Raw genomic sequence first — 20,150 nt, 5'->3', positions numbered from 1 at the left:
TGGCTAGGGACCTCTCTTCTGGAGGGCTCACAGTCCCTTTTGTGGGTAGCCACATGTTAGGGCTTGCGGGAGCCGGGGAGGTGATTACAGGAGACACAAAGAGGTAGAACAGGGAGCTTGGATTATAAGGCATGTGTTCATGAACTCAAAGGCAGCTAGGAGGTCAAGAGGTGGGAGACCAGAGGTCCCTGAGAGTTTAGTTTTTTAGTGACACTGCATATGGATGAAAGCCAGCATCTGTGGAAATGGAAGAGGGAAGGGCTGGTGAAGACAGCAGCAATGTATTTCTAGGAGGGAAAGAAAGGGAAGGAGGGAGGGAGAGAGGAGGAAGGAGGAGGAATAGGAGGAGCAGAAGCAGCATCAGGTAGGAGGAGAAAGACAAGGAGAGGAAGGAAGGAAATTCCATGAGGGAACGAGAATGGGGAGATATAAGGAAAGGAACACTCCCTCTCAGAGTAAAGGGCCGGTGAGCTCCCCCACGGTGGCAGGAAAGCAGGAATCTAGCCATTTGGAAAAGCCACATTTTAATAATGGCCCCAAGACCCTTTGTCAGTCAGCTTCCTGTTACCATTGAGATGGTGTGTGTTCTTCAAAGGTTGATGTTTTCGTTCTTAATGTGGTAGTGTTGGGAATTGGCATGACCTTTAAGAGATGAGTCTAGTGCAAAGCAAGGATTTCCCTGTGGGTGCTGCCCTGGAAGGGGTTAAGGGGGGGGGGGAGGGTCTCATAGGACTCCAATTGGTGCTTCAGAGAAAGTTGTTATGAGAAGACTGGTTGACCCTGCTCTCTGCCTTCCTCTTTTGGTGTGATCTCTTGCACACGCACACACACACACACACACACACACACACACACACACACAGGACCTCCAGCCACATCTGAGGGTGTGTCCTCAACAGAGCTGAGCAGATATTGGTATCAGGTTCTTTTGTGAGCTAAATAAACCTCTGTTCTTTATACATTCCCCAGCCTCAGGTATGTTGCTATAGTAACAAGAAGCTGATTTAAGATGCTTGCGCATCCCCTCCCCTTTCACTTTCTTCCCTGGTCAGCTGTGCTGGCTTCCTTTCTGCTAGGCGTGGGGAGCATCTAGGAAGCATTTGCCCCGCCATCATCCAGGCTTTTCCTCCTCTCCTTCCCTCTGCCTGGAGAGTCCAGTTCCAGGCATCAGCAGATCTCCTCCTTTGCCTCCTTCAAGCCTTCACTTCTCATCTTGGGGAAGTCTCCTGTCCTGATGATCCTGTTTAAACCTGTAGCCCTGCAGACCCTCCCAGCACCTGTGTCCCTCGTCCCTCTTTAAGGGACTAGGATGCCATCAAAATCTGAGGCTGATGGCACGGGACACAGTGCATTGGGAGCCCTTGCTCTGGTTAGCCATGGAAGAGGCCAATGGGCTGAGAGACCTGAGTGATGGAAGGCTGATGGATGTCAGCCCAGGTCCCCAAATCAGCCACACTGCCCCCCAGGGGGCATCCCAGAGAGACTGCTCATGGTCTAAGGAATGGGCTGAGGGTAGGGACAGACAAAGAGAACCAGCTAAGAAAAGAAGTCTTACATCTACACAGCCAGGCAGCCAGGCAGTAAATTAGCACTTGCCAGGGAGGAGGGGAGATGAGATACCCAGAGAGGAGAGAGGAAAGCCCAGCCCTGCATGGGTTCTTCCTGGAGCAGCCACCACCCACCCTCCCCGAGGACCACAGGACCCACACCAGGTATGGGCTGGAGCAAAGAAAAGTGCTTGATTAAAGACAGAGAACAATAAACTCGGCGTGGCCCACTTTCTATCAGAGGCCAATTTCTCTCTCTGAAGGGTCACAGTCCAATGGCTCCATCAATGAAGAAAAAATGAAACAGTGCGTTCCTTTCAAGAAATATTTAAAGAGCCAAAGGCAGGCTTTCCTTTGGGGTCTTCCTTAAATTGTGTGATTCTCCTCCGATCTTTTACAGGAATTATATAGGTTATATGAGCTCCTATTTTTTATTGCCTGCCTGCAGCTCTCTTAAGTATCTCATAAGTCCCCCAACCTCAAAGCCCATCAACGCAGCCCAGGCACCCTCTGGCTGCTGTGGCCTTGGAGATGGCTCTGCTCCTTCCTCTAGCCTCAGCCCCTCCAGAAAGGACTAGGTCCTACTGGATTTGCTGTCTGTCAATGAATGCCCCAGAGTCCTAGTCCAAGCTGAGCACCTTGTTTGCTTTAATTTGTTTAAGCCAAGTCAGTTATCTTTCTCAGATGATGACACAGGAACACAAAGCGACCCCACCACCAGACAGGCCTGGGCTTTGAATTCAGGGATGAGCAGCTTTCCCCTGCAGCCTTAGAAAGGGGACTGTGGCTTCTGGCTCCGAGAACACATCATCACATGGAGCCTAAAAGCTGCCTTCCCGGGTGGCAGCTTGTTCTCAGAGCCCTGACAGTGCTCTCATGAGCTCACCTGAGGGGTGCATTAATTGATGCATTTATGGATTTCTGTAATCATGGTTTTAAAAAAAACTGGCCTGGAATTTCTGAGATTTCACCTCTTGCTGTGTAAAATTGTCTCAGCAGTGGTGAAGAAGAGGTGAATACTTCAAAAGATTACTAACATTTATCCATTTTCTTGTGTGGAGCATGCACTTACATCTGTTATACTGCTTTATTTGTACAATAGTCCTCTGAGGCAAATTATATTATTCCTGTTTTACAGACAAGGAAAACAAGATTCAGAGAGGAAAATGACCTGCCCAAGGCGTGGCCATAGCCTCTGGCAGAGCCAGGCTCCTGCCGCCAGCCTCGGTGTGCAGACTCATTGCTCCAAAGCCGTGGAGCCTGATTGCCTGCCACTGTGTATCACTTACTGCTCTGTGGGCACAAAATGTATTCCTAACTCCCTTCATTCCATTATTGCACAAGTGGTTACTGTATCCTAATGTACAATTAGCATTGTGAACGACTCTCCCGGTTCAGCAGACATGGCCTGATTCAGGGTCACACTGGTGAGTGCTGAGAACTAGCCATCCCCAAAGACCAGTGACCAGGACTTCATAGCCTCTTGCGGGGAGGTCAGATGACCAGTGATAATACACTTCATTCTAGATTGATTCATGTCTTAATAGTCACCCCTGACAGGAAAACTGCTGTGTGTGTGTGTGTGTGTGTGTGTGTATGTGTGTGCATGTGTATATATGTGTGTGTGTGTGTGTGTGTGTGTGTGTGTGTGTGAGAAAGAGAGAGAGAGAGACTCTAGGCTTTTTCTTCACTATGTGTGTGTAAAACTCTGGCTATAGCTCTGATCTTTTAAGAACCAGGAGCACCATCCATAAAGTGAGGATAATCATAGCTTCTTCCCACTCTGAGCAGTAAACGAGTTTGGCTTGTAATGAGTTTAGCTTGCCCTCTGTTCCTAACTGATCTAGAAGGTAACAGTTTCTTTAAAATAATAGTTTCCATGAATCCTTCACGCACACACACACACACACACACACACACACACACACACACACACACACACACACACACACAGGGTGGTATTTTTAATGGACTTGGATAGCTTTAAATGTGTACTACAAAATCCAGCACAGCCATCAAAGAGTTAAAAAATAAAAAAAGTCATATAACTGATATGCTAAGAAAGAGAGAGATGGAAACAAAATGCTAGGTTAAAACCACAAGAAGCAGTAAAAGAGTTGAACATCAACAGGAACAAAGTTCAAGGGTAAGAAACAGAAGAAGTATGATTGTACCAACAGTCCAACTGTCACCTTGAACATCAACAATCTAAATGCAGTTAAAGGGCAGAGATTGTCAGAACGGATTTAAAAAAAAAAAACCTAGCCAGGTGCTTGACTCATCTGAAATCTCAGTTTCTTGGGAGATAGAGATCAGGAGGATCACAGTTTGAGGCCTACCTGGACAAATGTGAGACCTTGCCCCCTGCCCATCTCAGTAAGCTAGGTGTAGTAGAATATAATCCCAACTATGTGGAAAAGTGTTAAAAATAAGTATCACAATCCAGGTTGGCTGAAGCCAAGCAGTCAAGATCCTACTTCAAAAATAACTAAAGCAAAAAGGGCTTTAGTTTTGGCTCAAAAGGTAGAACACCTGCCTAACCAGTATAAAGCCCTGAGTTGAAACTTCACTATCATTAAAAAAAGATATGCTTTCTATATGAAAGCCATTTCAACTATAATAGCACATGTAGATTGAAAATAAATGAGTGGAGGGCTAGAGGCATAATTCAAGTAGTAGTAAACATAAGTCCCAGAGTTCAAATCCCAGTACTTCAAAACAAAAGAAAAAGAAAGGTAAGTAAATGAGTGTGAGAAAATATACTAACACTAATCTAAAGAACCCAGGAATGTCTATATTAATTTCAGACAAAGCAGACTTCAGATCAAAGAAAGTTATTAGGGATGGAGAGGCATATTACATAATGGCAAAGAAACCAATTCTGAAAAAATACAGAACGTGCATTCACCTAGCAACAGATTATTAAACTACCTAGGCAAAAACTGATTAAAATTGCAAGAGGAATAGATAAGTCCAGTATTAGAGCCAAAGACTTCAATACCTCATATCCAGCAAGCAGAACCAGTCAGTAAGGATATAGTTGAACTCAACATCTTCACGAGTCAATTGAATGCATGAGACACCTACAGACTGTTTCAGCGACAGCAAGGTTTATATTTTTTCTCAAGTTCACATGGACCATTCACCAAGATAGGCCACATGCTGAGCTATAAAACATCCTTTAACAAACTTAAAAGAATTGGAATCATACAAATGTATCTACTTGCAGACCACAGAGGAATTAAATTAAAAATCAATAGCAGAAAGATAGCTAGAAAATCCCTAAATACTTGCAGATCAAACAACACACTGCTAAATAATGAATGAGTCAAAAAAGAAATTTTAAGAGAGACTTCAGTTTGAGATAAATGAGAGCAAAATCACAACTTAAATACTGTAGGATGCAGTAAAGGTGATTCTTTAAATTGTATAGCAATGAATGTGTATGTTAGAAAATAAAACACTTGAGAGGCTAACACAGGAGAATTGTGAGTTGGAGGCCAACTGGTTTACGTAGTGATTTACAGCCTGTGTAGAAAGGGAAGGTCAAACAAGGAGATGGGAAGGGAAGGGAAGGGAAGGGAAGGGAAAGGAAGGGAAGGGAAGAAGAAGAGAGGAGAGGGATGAAAAGGTAATGAACAGGAAGATCTAAAATGAATCGTCTAAGGAAACTACAAAACAAAAGCAAATTAAAACCACAGTAGAGAAGTAAGGGATTAGGTGGCAGGGGTTGAGAATAATGTTAAAAAGGGTAACATTGATCAAAAGGCACTGTGTTCATAAACTGCACTGTTGAATGGCAACTCCTTTGTACAACTACCTAAACAAAATAAAAATATTTTTTTAAAAGAAATAACAAGAACAATGAGGAAATCAATGAAATTATAAACGGAAATCAGTATAGGAAATAGTAAAACCTAAAGCTGATTTTTTAAGAGATCAGTCCAATTGATAAGCCTCTTGCCAATTAAGATAAAAGAATGACATAGATTACTAATATCAGAAATGAAGGTGAGACCATCACTACAGTTCCAACAGGTGTGAAAAGGATGGACCATGTTACACAGCAGATTTGATCATCTAAATGAGATAGCTCAATTCCTTGACAGACACACTCTACCAAAACACACTTGAAGAAATAGGCTATCTGAATTAGCCTATATCTTTTTAAAAAATAAAGAATGACTTTCCAAAATAGAGAGCCTTGGACCAAAATAGGTTTACTGATAAATCCAACTAAAAGTTGAGAGAAATTTTTACCAATTTTCTACAATCTCTTTCTGAAGATCAAAACAGATGAATCACTTTCTCTTTCTATGAGAACAGCCTCGTTTTAATAGTAAAACTATATGAAGACATTATTTTAAAAAACTGATAGACCAATATCTCTCATAAATATAGACAAAAAAAATCTCTCAAAAGGATATTAAGGGATTGTAAAAAGAATAAATTGTGGTTTGGAGCCAGTGTTCCTAATTGCAAATACTTCCTTGTTTTGTCTTATCACCGTCTGACTTCTGACTCTGTGGGAGCAGTCTAGGTAGTTTCTGCTGATTGCTTTCTGGTCTCCTGGTGCAAGCCAAATAGGAAGAAATGGCTACCATGAACAGATCTTAAAGCCTTTCTACTCATTACCATTAGAGAAGTCAATTTTTCTGTTCTCTCCACTTCTACATACAGCCATGATTTTTGTCTGAGTAGAAAATAGTTAGTTTGGACTCCCACCTTTCTAAGTGTTTCCATCTTTGGTAATACTTTGTAATCCTTACATATTTTTCCCAAAGATTTCGAATATTCACAGCTATTTCTCATAGGATGGACTAATATCCTTGATCTTAGACATCACATTTCATGTATTTATCCATTTCACGCTTGTCTCCACAATTAGATTCATCATCCTTCATGCCTAGCAAAGGGCCTACCCCATAACCATGAATCAAATGGGAAGAGTTAGAGGAGGAGGAGGTGAGAAGGGTATTCTGACACTAAGAGAAAAGCAAGAAGCCTAAGATTTTGCTGCTCTGGTTTTTTTTTTAAATGCACTTGCATGTGGGATGATTTTGTAATCTATTTTATTCAATTCCATGCCTCATGGTTAGATCACTGGCACATACTAAGCTAACATTTTCTGAACCAATGAATGGAAGAGCTAATGTTGATTGAGAATCTCCAGGTGCCAACAGAATGTTTAATCATGTATCCCCTCTCACCAGAATGTTCTTTGGATCGGGTTTATTTCACAGCCTTATTCAGCCACCTGCCCTGCCTGGGGACTAGTTCTTGTTTCTTTATGAGCTATATTCACTCCACTCACCTGTAGCAAGCATGTTCAGTGTGTGTAATATATTTATCACCCCCACCACATACTGCCTGGTGAGCACTGGGATTCCAGTATGACAGCTGAGGAAATGGAAGCTCAGAGAGGGTACGTGGCCTGCCCAGGGGTGTACAGCTTTTGAGTGTCAGCGCTAGTCTCCTACAGTAGGTCTCAGAGCCCTCTCACGCAGTGTGCTTCCCAATGAGTAGTCTGGTGTTGGGTATGCAGTCCAGATGGAGTTTGCTTGGAAAGCATCTTGGTGGAGAGCTGATGTGCCTCATTGTGTTTCTCACTCTCTGGTCTCAGGCCTGATGCTGAAGAAAGGTACATACAAAGGAGACCTGAGGCCTCTGTCATCCCGAACTGGCCACTGACCTTATTCAAGCCACTTTGCCACTCTGACACCTAGGCTCCTTTCTAGAACCAAAGCTGCTTTTCTAAATCAAGAGCCCTGGTGATGTTCCATCTGAAAACCTTGTGAGGTCTGGGGAGCGTGGCTGTTCCTCCAATACAACTATGTACAGCGTCTGTCTGCCCTGTGCTGGGTGCTGAGGTATCTGGCCCATCTGCAGGGAGGAACCAGGGTTTGGCTAAGGTGGATGAGTAATCTCTCTGAGCTTGTACAAAAGGAGACGTGAGGGAGAACTCAGGATTCAGCTGCCAGACAGAACACTTAGGCAGGGTCATCTTCTTTCTTCTCATACTGGGAATATTTAGACACGTCATGCAGTGTTTTAACCGTGTACACAAAGAAGGCCTTTTGTGTCCTATGTTCTGCCCTTGAGAATTGATAATGTTTTCCAAAACAAACATACATTTCCAATCCAAATAAAATGTCTTTTTTTAAATGAAAGGGGAAATCTTCTTTATTTCCTCTGAGAATAAAAGGGCTTGAACATGTTTGATGTACACACTGTTTAGTAGTGACAGCTTGGAAAGAGCCTTCTTTTGTGGTCACACCATTTATTTATGAGTGGGCTCTTGAGGGTTGATGAGTAAGGACAACATGGAAATGAGTGGACTCCAGTTCAAGTGCATGCAGAAGGGTCAACAGGCCTATTGTTATCCCCCACCCCCGCATACCCTATGCTAGATTTCCAAGGGAAGCTAGAATCCTGGCTGCTGGCTCCTGTTAAGCATTTGGAACCCTTTTTGACAAGAGTCGCCTTTCCTAGGCCAGAACCCTACTGGGGCAAAGTCATCCATGTGGAAAGTAGTCAAAGGACAACAAGGGATCGAAGGCCAGCCTTGTCTTTTTCTAGCTGTGTAATCCTGAGTAAGCTACTTACCCTCTCCATACCTCATGGTCCCATCTCTGAAATGGACTTACAAAGGCTAAATGAATTCACAGAGGTGAGGAGCCCCCAGCACACAGTGACTGCCTTGTGATGATGATGGTGCTTCCAGCCATGGCTGTTACTTTACCAGTATCATCCAAATCCCTTCCACGCTGTTGCCAAACTGTCCCAGGCCAGAGTCATCAGAAGTCAGAAAACCTCTGAACTCTCCTCCTCTCTTCCAGCCTGGCAGAGGGTAGAAACGTGGGTGGCCTTGGAGCAGTGGCCTTCCAACAGCTGTAGCCCTTGGCCTACAGAAATGAGACACTGCCTCCGGATCCCTTTCCTGCCCTGGTCCAGTGCCCAGGCTAGAAGCAAGCTCATTCATAGCTCACTTTTCCAAGACAGGCAGCCATTTGTAACATCCTGACATCCTCCCCCAAGCAGTTGGCTCATGTGAGTATAATCATAGTGATCACTATGACAAACAGCAGTAAAACAGAATGACAGTGGCCCTGTTGGGAGTCTGTCTTCCAAGCCAAAGTTCAGCCTCCTATGTGCTGAAGGAAAAGCGGCCCACTCTAGCCGTTCTTGCCAAGTCTGCCTTTCCTTTTGTGAGTTGTTCCCGCTATGGGAAACCAAATTGCCATGGCAGCTTCTTGCCTGGGGCTTCAGGATATCAAGCTGTCCAAGCTTGGCAGCAAACTTCCATTGGCCCAGAAGTGCCGGGGACACCTGGGCCTGTCCCCATTGGGATCAGACCCATGAGCTTCTCCTCATCTACTCTGTGCTCTGGAAACCTCATCCTCGGCTCAAAGCTGACTTCCCAATGACTAGTCTGATATTAGGTACGCAATCCAAATGGAATTTGGTTGGGAAGGATTTTGGTTGAGAGTTGGTGTGTCTCATTCTGTTTATCACCCTCTGGTCTCAGGCCTGATGATGAAGAAAGGGACGGACATCCCTAACAGGCCACTGACATTTAAAAACTGTACACCTCTGGGCAGGCTGCTTAACCTCTCTGAGCTTCCATTTCCTCAGCTGTCAGAAGCAGAGAAGTAGTGTGACTTGTGGGAACTGGTAGGAACTGGAAGGGCTAGACCAACACTGCCCATGATGCAAGCCAAAATCACAAGAAGTTGAAAAGAGAAACACAGATGTAATTAAAACTGATTTTAATTATTTTATTTAACCGAGTAGATCCAAAATAAATCACCAATGATATTTTTGTTGTATAGTCTTCAAAGTCTGGTATGTATTTTACAACTAGAAACATATCTCGATTTGGAATAGCCACTTTTCAAATGTTTGGTAACCTGGTGTGGCTCATGGCGCTAGACTGGACCAGGTAGCTCTATTGAACTCAAAAGAGATGCCATAACTGACATCTGAAATCAATCATATCTGAACATCCACTTTCAACTGCGGATCTCAAGCCCTGTTTCTTAGTGCCCTCGAGTTTGGGTTAACTGGAGCTATTTTTGAATCGTGTTTGATGACTGAGGAGAAAGTATGCTTGGTTGTGAAAAGGAATTTTCAATGGTGAAGTTACTTTTGTAACTGAGATTTTCAGAACCTCCCTGCATATAGCCAAGGGTAACAGCTGTGAACTCTGCGAAGAAATATCCCAGGTACATCCCACATGACATCCGTTATCATAGTGGAAGGCACTTATGATGACTCAGAGCGACTGTAATCTGTCCAGTGGCTAAGCAGGCTGACAATGCAGGCATTGGGGAAGAAAAGCCCCTGATGCTTGGCATTCTGCTTTTCTAATCTTACAGAAAGAAGAGGGTGTGTGTGTGTTCAGTGGGGTCAAAGGGGTTAATATTGTAGAAACAGGAAATGAAGAGCAGTTATAGCCAAGTTGTAGAATGGGGGCAGGGAGGGATCCAGGTGTTGTCATGGCTGATAGGATTTGTGACTCATTCTAACCAGGTGTAGGACACCCACATCTTGTGACAGGTTTTTAGTCAGGTGTGACTTTGTTCTGTTGTAGCAGAGAGGTGTGTTTGACAGACTGCTCAGACTATAGAATGTGAAATAAAGTGTAAGTTGCTCCCTTAGCCCTTCTGATCCTCCACTCCATTGTTCCACCAAAGCACTGGTGCTCAGGTTCTGGCTACCCACAGTCAACTCCCTGGGACTTGGATCAGTATGGTGACACAGGCAAAGTTTATTCAAGTGTCTTTGTTAGGTGTGTGTGTGCACACATACACACACACACACACACACACACACTTACATGATACCAGTCCTGGGGCTTGAACTCAGGGCCCAGGCACTGTCCTTGAACTCTGTTGCTCAAGTCTATAACTCTACCACTTGAACCACAGTTCCACTTCTAGCTTTTTGCTGGTTTATTGCGGATAAGATTCTCATGGACTTTTCCTGCACAGGCTGGCTTTGAACCCCTGATCTGTGACCTCAGCCTCCTGAGTAGCTAAGATTATAGGTATGAACCACTGGGGCCTGGCTCAAGTGCCCCTTAAATATAGTTTCTTACAGTAACCAAAATGATCATTTCAAATCTCTTTATACTTGCCGGGATCTGGTAACTCACACCTGTAATCCTAGCTATTCAGGAAGCTGAGATCTGAAGATCAAAATTTGAAACCAGCCCAGGAAGAAAAAATCCATGAGACTGTCTTCATGAAATTGTCTCCAATTAAAAAGCAAAAAAAAAAAAAAAAAAAAGGAAATGAAGCTGTGCCTCAAGTGGTAGAGTGTTAGCCTTGAGTAAAAAAGCTAATCTGCAGCACTAGGCTTTGAGTACCAGCACACACACACACACACACACACACACACACACACACACACACACACACACACACACACACACACACACACACACACACACACACACACACACACACACACACACACACCAAAAAATCTTTATTTTAATCTGTTCTGATTTTTTTTTGGTGAGTCGTGGGTCTTGAACTCTGAGCCTGGGTGCTGTCCCTCAGCTCTTCAGCTCAAGGCTAGCACTCTACCACTTGAACCACAGTACCACTTCTGGTTTTCTGGTGGTTAATTGTAGATAAAGAGTCTCACGGACTTTCCTGCCCAAGCTGGCTTTGAACCTCGATCCTCAGATCTCAGCCTCCTGAATAGCTGGGATTACAGGTGTGAGCCACCAGCACCCGGCTTCTGTTCTAATTTTTCCACTAATTACTTTTCATACTAATCTTCAATGTCCCTTGATTTATATTTCATTAATCTTAATATGAATTTATTTGAAAGCCAGAAACTTGCATCTTTCAAACAAATACGCTAATAGTCAGAGGTCATTTATTAATTGATTCTTTGGGCAGATACATTAACTTTCTTTTTTTTTGGGGGGGGGGAGTCCGGTCGTGGGACCTCTGGGCCGGGGCGCTGTCCCTCAGCTCTTCAGCTCAAGGCTAGCGCTCTACCACTTGAGCCACAGCGCCACTTCTGGCTTTTTTCTTTTTGCTTATGTGGGGCTGAGGAATCGAACCCAGGGCCTCGAGCATGCAAGGCAAGCGCTCTACCACTGAGCCACCTTCCCAGCCCCGGTACATTAACTTTCTAAGCCTCAGTTTTCTCACCTAAAAATTGGAATAAAAAGTATTTCTACCTCATCAGATGACACAAGAAGATGTACACAGAGAGGTCACATATAGTAAAGGCTCAGCAAGAGAATTTCTATTTTTTATCTACTTGGCCAACCCTAAGTTCACAGAAAAGCTGAGATTTTGTGATTTACCTACATGGATGAAGGAGCTTTCGGTAGAACAACTAGCCCTAGCTGCCATAGCCATCCCTAAAGTCATAGTGTAACCACTGTGAATATTTCTTTCCTCACACTTCCTCTGGCCCAGGTTAAGCAGCTGAGTTAACTGGAGCACATGGTATCTAGAATTACGGCAGCAGGAAAAAGTGGGCTTTTAAAAGCCTCAGCCTGGAAGTCAAATACCCCTTCCTTTCACCATACATTTGGCCACAAGTAATCACATGATCCAAAAGCAAAGGCAACTGGGAGACTATCCCCCAAACACCCAAATCAAAAAGGGCTGGGTGTGTGGCTTAAGTGGTAGAGCACCTGCCTAGCAAGTACAAAGCCCAGAATTCAAATCCTAGTATCACCACCAAAAAAAAAAAAAAACAAACAAGTTCTTTTTTTTTTTTTTTTAAAGAACTTGGTTGTTTTTTGTGTGTGTCTGTGTGTGGCGCTGTGGCTCAAGTGGTAGAGTGCTAGCGTTGAGCTGAAAAGCATAGGGACAGTGCTCAGGCCCAGAGTTCAAGCCCCATAACCGACAAAAATAAATAAATAAATAAATAAATGTATTTAAAAAAAACCAAGTTCATATTTCTACCAACCAAACGGTATTATAAAAACAGACATAAATAATGCTGAGAAGATCGAGTGCAAAATTTATAAGAGAATTGATACCTTTATAATGTATTATTAAGAAAAACAAATGTTGTGTCCTACCTGTGAGGACAGGGATCTTGTCTGTCACTTGTCTACTGTATCCTTAGACCTCACATAATCACCAAAAGAATGAGTGGATGAACTAACCAATCATATAGAAAATCGGACAATTGCAGTTTACTAAAAGGGGAACCCAAGCATCCAGTATTCATAAAGAACATTGGTCTGACCTGCCTGACCCAGGGGAAAAAGAAGAAATCCCCTCTTCACAAAGGATTATATTCAATGTCTAGAAATTATGTCTGGTCATGAAAACACCAAAGGGAACCAAACAAAAGGCCAATAAGACCACAGACATATCACTTTCAGTAATCACACTGGCACATTTTGTAACAATGACCAACACCATGTTGTAGTGAGGATTGGAGGACACCGCCCATTCATCCACTACTGGTAGGTGCCTACCTGTGTGCCCAAACATGAGTAAATCTGACAAGTCCTAAAAGTTTTACTGTTGATTCAAATACAGTTATTCTAACTCAATGTTGCTACCAATCAGAATTTATCCTGCAGAAATAGTCTTTCCAGAGATACTCATGATCTACTGTTAAATAAATAAACTGACTATGGACCAGCAGGTTGGCATAATCTCATTTTTTAAAATGTATTTGCCCACATATTTCACCTAAACATTGGTGGAATGGTTTTATTGATAAATGGTGGAACACTGTTTCTGGGTGGTGAGACTAGAAGCAGTTTTACTCATTTAGGTTATTTTTCTGCCAACTTTCTTTCATGAGCATGCAGGTCTTATGGAATTAAAAATAAGGTTATTTTTTAAAGAGTGATTTCATATTGAAAAATATAAAATTGGCATCAATACGGAGCTAAATCAGTCCAACTTTTTTGGGAAACAATTTGCTATTGCATCAAAAGTTTTGAAAATAGGCAATTCCTAGTAACAGATTGGAGACTCTAATTTTGGTAGGCTTTGTGTGTGTGCTTACTTTCTAAGTTTTCAGGAAGAACAAATGTAGTAAGAAGATCCTAAGAACTCATAGATATTCCTTGTCAAGGAAATGAACCACAAAGTTGCCACATGCAAACAGGTAGTCCTTTCTGGATAATCATAGTTAGGCAAATCATAGAGACTTGTATTTCTCATTCTACACAGAAGAATATTAGCCATGCATTAAGGAGATGAGGGTGACAGATGTGTGGGAAGCTTTCTTTTGTTCTATGATATTTAATTAGCCATTGGGTGACATTAGGAACATCTTTGACTATGCCAAGGTCAAGTTTGTATATAAAATGACAGAGTGGTTATGCTGAATATCTTTAGGATGCCTTCACCTCCAATCCTGGAATATGATCTGTTAGTCTAAGAAGTATGTGCTTGTCTACACCACCTAGCTGAGAGGGAATAAAACCCGTGTTTTAATAAGACAGGCCACACTTAAAAATTGAAATCTGTTATTTCTCCCTACTTCAAAGTAAGAGAAATATTCTGCCGAGAGAGAGAACCACAAGGTAGAAGGAAGAACAAATGAGTTCCCCATGGACTCATCACCCAGCGTCAGCAGCTGCCTGCATTTGGCCAACTCCTTGTAAAACTGACATGTCATTTCATGTCTCATACATTTCATCCGTAGATATACTCATCTCTAACTTGAACTCATACTTTTTAACTAGCTGCCATGATATTATGCCACCTATCAAAATTTACAGACTCCTCTATCTTAACTTTTCCAGTTGTCTCAAGGTATCTTTTATTGCAGCTGATTAGTTTGGATCAAACAAGGTCCAGGTATTGCATTATGCCTTTTTCAAGACATCAGCTGTTCAGCAAACCAGGTGTATATCAGCCTACCTCTGTGAGCAATACAAGAAAACTATAATTTTCACTTCAGTCATTCCTTCCTCCTATTCCTCATCACCATCCCTCACTGTCAACCTTGTCTTTTAGCAAAACTCAGTTACATCATGTAGTCACCTTACCTATCAGACCCCAGCTCTAAGTGGCCTCTCTTATTTTCCAAGAATTAAATCCAACTCAGTATCTGGATATTGTTCACCAGTTAAGGTAATTAAATCTGTTAGCAAATCTCTGTGTGAATCAGAAGTGGAGCCCCAAAACAAGACATGAATAGTGGGTCGTGGGTAATCGTTCTCAATGTGTCTGATTCAAGGGGCCCTCTTCCCTGGACAGGGACAGATTGTACCCACAGACATCTGCTTGACTAACCTGTTCTAAAACAAGCTATGTGACTGTTAAATGTAATTGACATATTTGTTTTCACAGATAATTGCTTACCAGCCGTATGGAAAATCTGTGGACTGGTGGGCATACGGTGTCCTGTTGTATGAAATGCTGGCTGGCCAGGTAATGCTCACCACGTTCCATGTTTCTTCATTCATTGTTTTCTTTATGAGGTGACTACTTCTCTGCTACGGCAGCTAGCAGGTTATACCAAGGTCATGTGACTGATGTTGGTCAGACTTCCCTGGTCCAAGGAAAGTGGGAGAAATTTCCCCTTTGGATTGAGTTATACTCAGTGTCATAGAAATGATCTGTGATCATAGAAGCACCAAATGGAAAGCTGGAGTCTGGAATGTACTATGACCCCACAGCTCCTGCAGACTGATGGCTGCTGTGGTTGCTTTGAGTTTCTGGTATCTCAAAACTGGCTGTGGGTTTTTACCATGGCCTTCAACTTTGTGAGCAGAGATTGTCTCCACTGCTGCTCAGGTGTATAACCTCTGGTGTTGCCTAAGGATGAAGCCTGCTCTGCTTCCTTAAGAAAGTATTCTGATAGCTCCTTCTGTCTCCTCCTCGTTCACATTCACTGTGGGTTTCACCAAAGTCCAGGGAGGCTGAGTGCCCAATTAAGAAAAAAATTAGAATGGCTCAGATAAGCCAGCGAACCAAGTGCATTATTGCCTGATGTGACACTTTCTAACATAATGACTTTAATATGTGCATTAACCTAGTGTGTCCTAACTGCTTTAACAGCCAACTTCCAAATCTCAACAGTTTGACCCACACCGGGTTTATAATGCCTTCCTGGCATGATCCTTATGCTGTGGTGGGGGCAAGGGGTCTGACCCACACAGGTGTCCGTGACAACTCCCTCTGTTCACTCCCTCTTTGAGAACTTTAGACTCCGCCACGGAGCCCTCCTCATTCTAGCAGCCAGTGGAAAGAGAGTTGAGAGGAGAGTCACCGTTTAAGACCAGGCTTGGAGGTGGAATCTGTCGCTCTGCCTGCCTGGACTGGCAACATGGTTCTACTTTGCTCCAGAGTGGGGTGGGCCCTGCAGGATGCCTGGGAGCTCAGTCAGGGAAGCACATGGACCAGCACCTAGCAGATGTCTGCGTTTCAGCCTAAAAATACTCCCATTGTGGGCAGCCTTTAGAATTCCCAGAACCCAAGTTCTAGTGCCAAGTTTGGAGCATGGGTAAGACAGAATGGACAGAAATGCTCAGAACAGCAGTGGCACCAACAAATAAATCATTGTTTATTTAATTTAATCTAACCTGCTAGAGCCATCTGCTCATTTATCTAACTTATTGAATGCATTCTGTGTGCACAGTGGTAAGAGTGCTTAGAACAGACAAAAAACCCTTGCCTTCATGAAGCCCACAGCTTAGAGAAAGAGAAACGATAGATTCATTAGATAAGGACAACACATAACATATTCATAACAGAAGAGAAAAGAAATAGGCAGAAAAAGAAGACAGACAGAATTGGAAGAGGGCTGAACTCTTAGCTGGGATGGCCACGAAATGAAGACACCCAAAGTGGGGTGTGTGTGTGTGTGTGTGTGTGTGTGTGTGTGTGTGTGTGTGTGTGTGTGTGTGTGTGTGTGTGTGTGTGTGTGTGTGTGTGTGTGTGTGTGTGTGTGTGTGTGTGTGTGTGTGTGTGTGTGTGTGTGTGTGTGTGTGTCTCACAGTGAGCTAGCAGGAGTAGGAAGCCTGAGGTCAGACAGGAAGAGCTCCTCTGGTCCCATGAGCATAGTTGTCATTTCAAGACCACTGACTTTCACCCTGCCATGGAAAGCCCCTGATGACCTCTCCTTTATATCTCTATTGTGATACCTCCTATCTCTTAGATAACAAAATTGTCCATTTGCTTTAGGAAGGTTTAAAGCATTAGCCTACCTCTGATCATGAAGACTATATTTGGTGTTAAAACTTGGCTGACATAAAACAGTGGAGTGTTTAGTTAGGTTTGTCTCCTCTGTCAAAGCATTCTTCTTTAGCCTGGCACCTCCATGTGTAAACATGGAAAAGCGGGTTATATACGATTGCTGTCAATGAGACTAGCTGGGAAAACACAGGTTGCCTGCACCTGAAGCTAATTTCCTCTATTTACAATTTTGACAGTAACATTTGACTGGGAATTACCAGCCCTCTGGGAGCCATGCTGTTCATGAAGGCACAAGGAGCCAGTTCCCTCCTTGATCACACACACACACACACACCACACACACACACACACACACACACACACACACACACACACACACACACACACACACACACACACACACACACACACACACACACACACACACACACACACACACACACACAAATGCTCATCTTTCAAGCCAAGGAAACAAACCTTCGTTAAGAGTCACGTTTGCATAGTTGGCAGCAAGTGAAACCAATGGAGCAGAAACATGGACACTTTACAAGAGGTTGCAGATTTTATTGGCCAATAGATGGCAGTTTGGGGCTCAGCCCGCAGGGAAGTCCCCACCCCTACCCCTCCTTCTGCCTCATCCCCTCCTCCTCTGAGCCTTCCTGAGACTGCATTCCCTACAGATGCCCAGTGAAACCCACTCCAGGAAGGAAGTCCCCTGGGGTGCATTCTGAAGTCCTGCTTGCTTCTGGCCTCATTTGCAGGCTAGCCATGAAATACTGATGCCCAGGCCCTCCGGGAAGGCCCCTTCCCTTTGTCCATTCTCCCTGAAGAGCACACCCCACACACCCAGGTGTTCCATAAACACCTGGAATGATTCCATGGTTTTCAATCCTGTTTCTCAGAACCAGTTAGCTCTGGGCATGTGTCCCGCCATGCCTTCCATCTGTTGAAGCTCATATGCTGGTATCGTGTGGGAACCAGTAACAACCGCTTTCATGCCCTTGAGTCTTCACCTGGCCACCTACAAACAGGTACCATTCAAAGCCCCTTCTTCCTCATCCTCACTGGCTCCTTGATGCAAAGGTAAATGAAAGCCTAATCATTCTGTGACTCAGTCCCCCAAAAAAGGATAAAACAGCTCCAATCTCCCATGTCACCCAAAGTCTCCTCAAAGCTGCAGGGACCCAAGAAAGAGTAGGTTCTGTTGTTGGAAAGGAAGATTAATTATGAAGTGGTTGGAGGGACTGTGACTCAACTTGTCTTCCTTAACCATGGAGGGCTGAAGATGTGTTTTAAAAAATTGATTATAATTTTCTTCTCATTTGGTTTATTTATTGTCAGCAGCCAAGAGGGCTGTTAAGCATAAACGCATAAAGAGCCCAAGGCTGCGTGGATTACTTGACAAGTACTATTACTTTGTGAGCACAAATGGAAATTGCCAGCACTATGAGGAGGATATTGCAGCTCCAAGTGCTCACAGTATTAGTCATAAAGGGACCAACCCTCTCCTCTTTATGGCATTTTCTGCCTGGGTTATTTATGTTTTGTCTTCATTCCTGATGAATCAGTAATGGGTGCTTCATCTCAGTAATTGGAACTTCAGCCGGAATGGTCCACCTGTTTCCCATCCCACACCTCAAGTTCTCAATAATCTACAGTAAATATGGCAGGATCCTAACTACCTCTTATTAGCAGGTGATTTAGGCACCATGTTATCCAGTGTGGACTGTCGCCCTCATTTGTCTGTTTAAAACTCACAAATGGCGTATAGCTAAAGCAAGATGAAGGGTGCGACCTATTTAGAAAATGTCTATGTGTGTTGGGCTGGGAAGGTGGCTCAGTGGTAAAGTGCTTGCCTTGAATGCACGAGGCCCTCAGCACCACATAAGCAGATAAAAAGCCGGAAGTGGTGCTGTGGCTCAAGTGGTAGGGTAGCCATGAGCCGAAGAGCTGGGGACAGCGCCCAGGCCCAGAGTTCAGGCCCCATGACCGACAAAAAAAAAAGAAAGAAAGAAAGAAAATATCTATGTGAACCCAAGACTAGTTATAGGTAGCTTAGCTTGGAACATTGTGTTCAGATTTAGAGAAAATAAAAAAAGAAATAAATAACCATGGGGGTTGCAGGAAGTGGGGAGGGAAGCAATCTAAAATGGTCTTGTACTAAGTACCTAGGCCACATATTACCCCCCATCGTACTAAGTACCCAGGAAACATATTATGTCCCCAGGCTAAGTAGCTGGCACTCATTACTAGAAAGGAAAATGAATATAATTATAACTCGTCACCACTGACCTGCCTTCACCACCAAGGACTAAGAGTAGGCAATTACCTGTAAGAAGGCTTCCGGGGTGAACTGGAAAAACAACAAGGGCATACACACATTCACACCCTCTGCTACATAATCCTACACCTGGGGCATTAGTCCTAAGAAGTAATTCAGAAGAGCAAAAAGCCATGTGTACAAAGATGTTTCTAGTAGCGTTATTATTAGGATGCATTGCTGACATCAATTGTTACTGTGCCCGTGGACAAAGAAATCAGGCTGTGATGATGTGTCACCTTGGTGGCATTCAGCTCTGGATGAAACACATGGCTACAGACAAATGCATCTGCGGCAGTCAGTGAAAAACAAGACCTCTGATTGACGTATCGTATCTGAAAGCCATGTAAGAAAGCCTATAAATCCATGTGAAAAATAAGCATATTGTGTTTAGATGAAGAGAATGTAGATGCTCCTTTCATGACCCAATCTTACATCATTTTAATTGAAAACAGAGCTCCTGGGAGCTTTCCTCAATGTGATGTTCATTACTACTATTTGCCAAAGACTTTGTGTCTACCTCCCCTCTGGCACAGATAGGATTGTACTTCCAGGCTCTCCAGCAATTGGACAGGACTTCCAGCTCCCATCTTTACCGGCACACCAAGATGGCGGCCACTCCACCAGACTGGGGCTCGAATGACTACACTCAGCACAGCCCTCTGTGGATCCCAGTGATGTGTAGCATGAGAAACGAAACAAGCTGTCCAAGCTTTGGAGATGTTCTAGGGGTTTGTTGACCTCACTTGTGACAGGGTGACTGGTTACCTAAAACACAATTTGGGTCATCTACCTCTTACAGCAAAAGACATATGTTAGGGGATCCCACTTACATAAGATTCTTAGAATAATCAAATTCATAGACTCGGAAAGGAGAATGGTGGTTGCCTGGAGCTGGGGGAAGAGGCGAATTGGGGAGTTTGGTTTAATGTGTGTTCAGTTTCAGAGAGAAAAGGAACGAAAGTCTGAAAATGGGTATAATGATAATGGCAGAACAGTATGAGAGTGATGTCATAGGACTGTGCCCTTAAAAGTGGGTAAGATTGTGTGTGTGTGTGTGTGTGTGTGTGTGTGTGTGTGTATGTGTGTGTGTGTGTGTGTTTTGCTGGGCTGCAGATGGAATCCAGGGCCTCA

The 20,150-nt window shown here is 43.5% G+C and overlaps 1 protein-coding gene across 1 annotated transcript in view; it reads left to right on the top strand.

Annotated features, from left to right (window-relative positions):
• Prkca (protein kinase C alpha) overlaps positions 1 to 20,150 on the top strand; it is a 386,397-nt gene that overhangs the window by 345,294 nt on the left and 20,953 nt on the right. Inside the window, exon 14 of the mRNA XM_069993120.1 lies at positions 14,849 to 14,929. Within this exon, the coding sequence (XP_069849221.1) occupies positions 14,849 to 14,929 (81 nt within the window). The remainder of the gene's footprint in view (positions 1 to 14,848; positions 14,930 to 20,150) is intronic.

This window comes from Dipodomys merriami, unplaced genomic scaffold (assembly GCF_024711535.1).
Source record: "Dipodomys merriami isolate MVZ:Mamm:240054 unplaced genomic scaffold, mDipMer1.0.p SCAF_42, whole genome shotgun sequence".
Taxonomy (NCBI): Eukaryota; Metazoa; Chordata; class Mammalia; order Rodentia; family Heteromyidae; genus Dipodomys; species Dipodomys merriami.
This window is presented reverse-complemented; position numbering and strand designations above follow the sequence as displayed.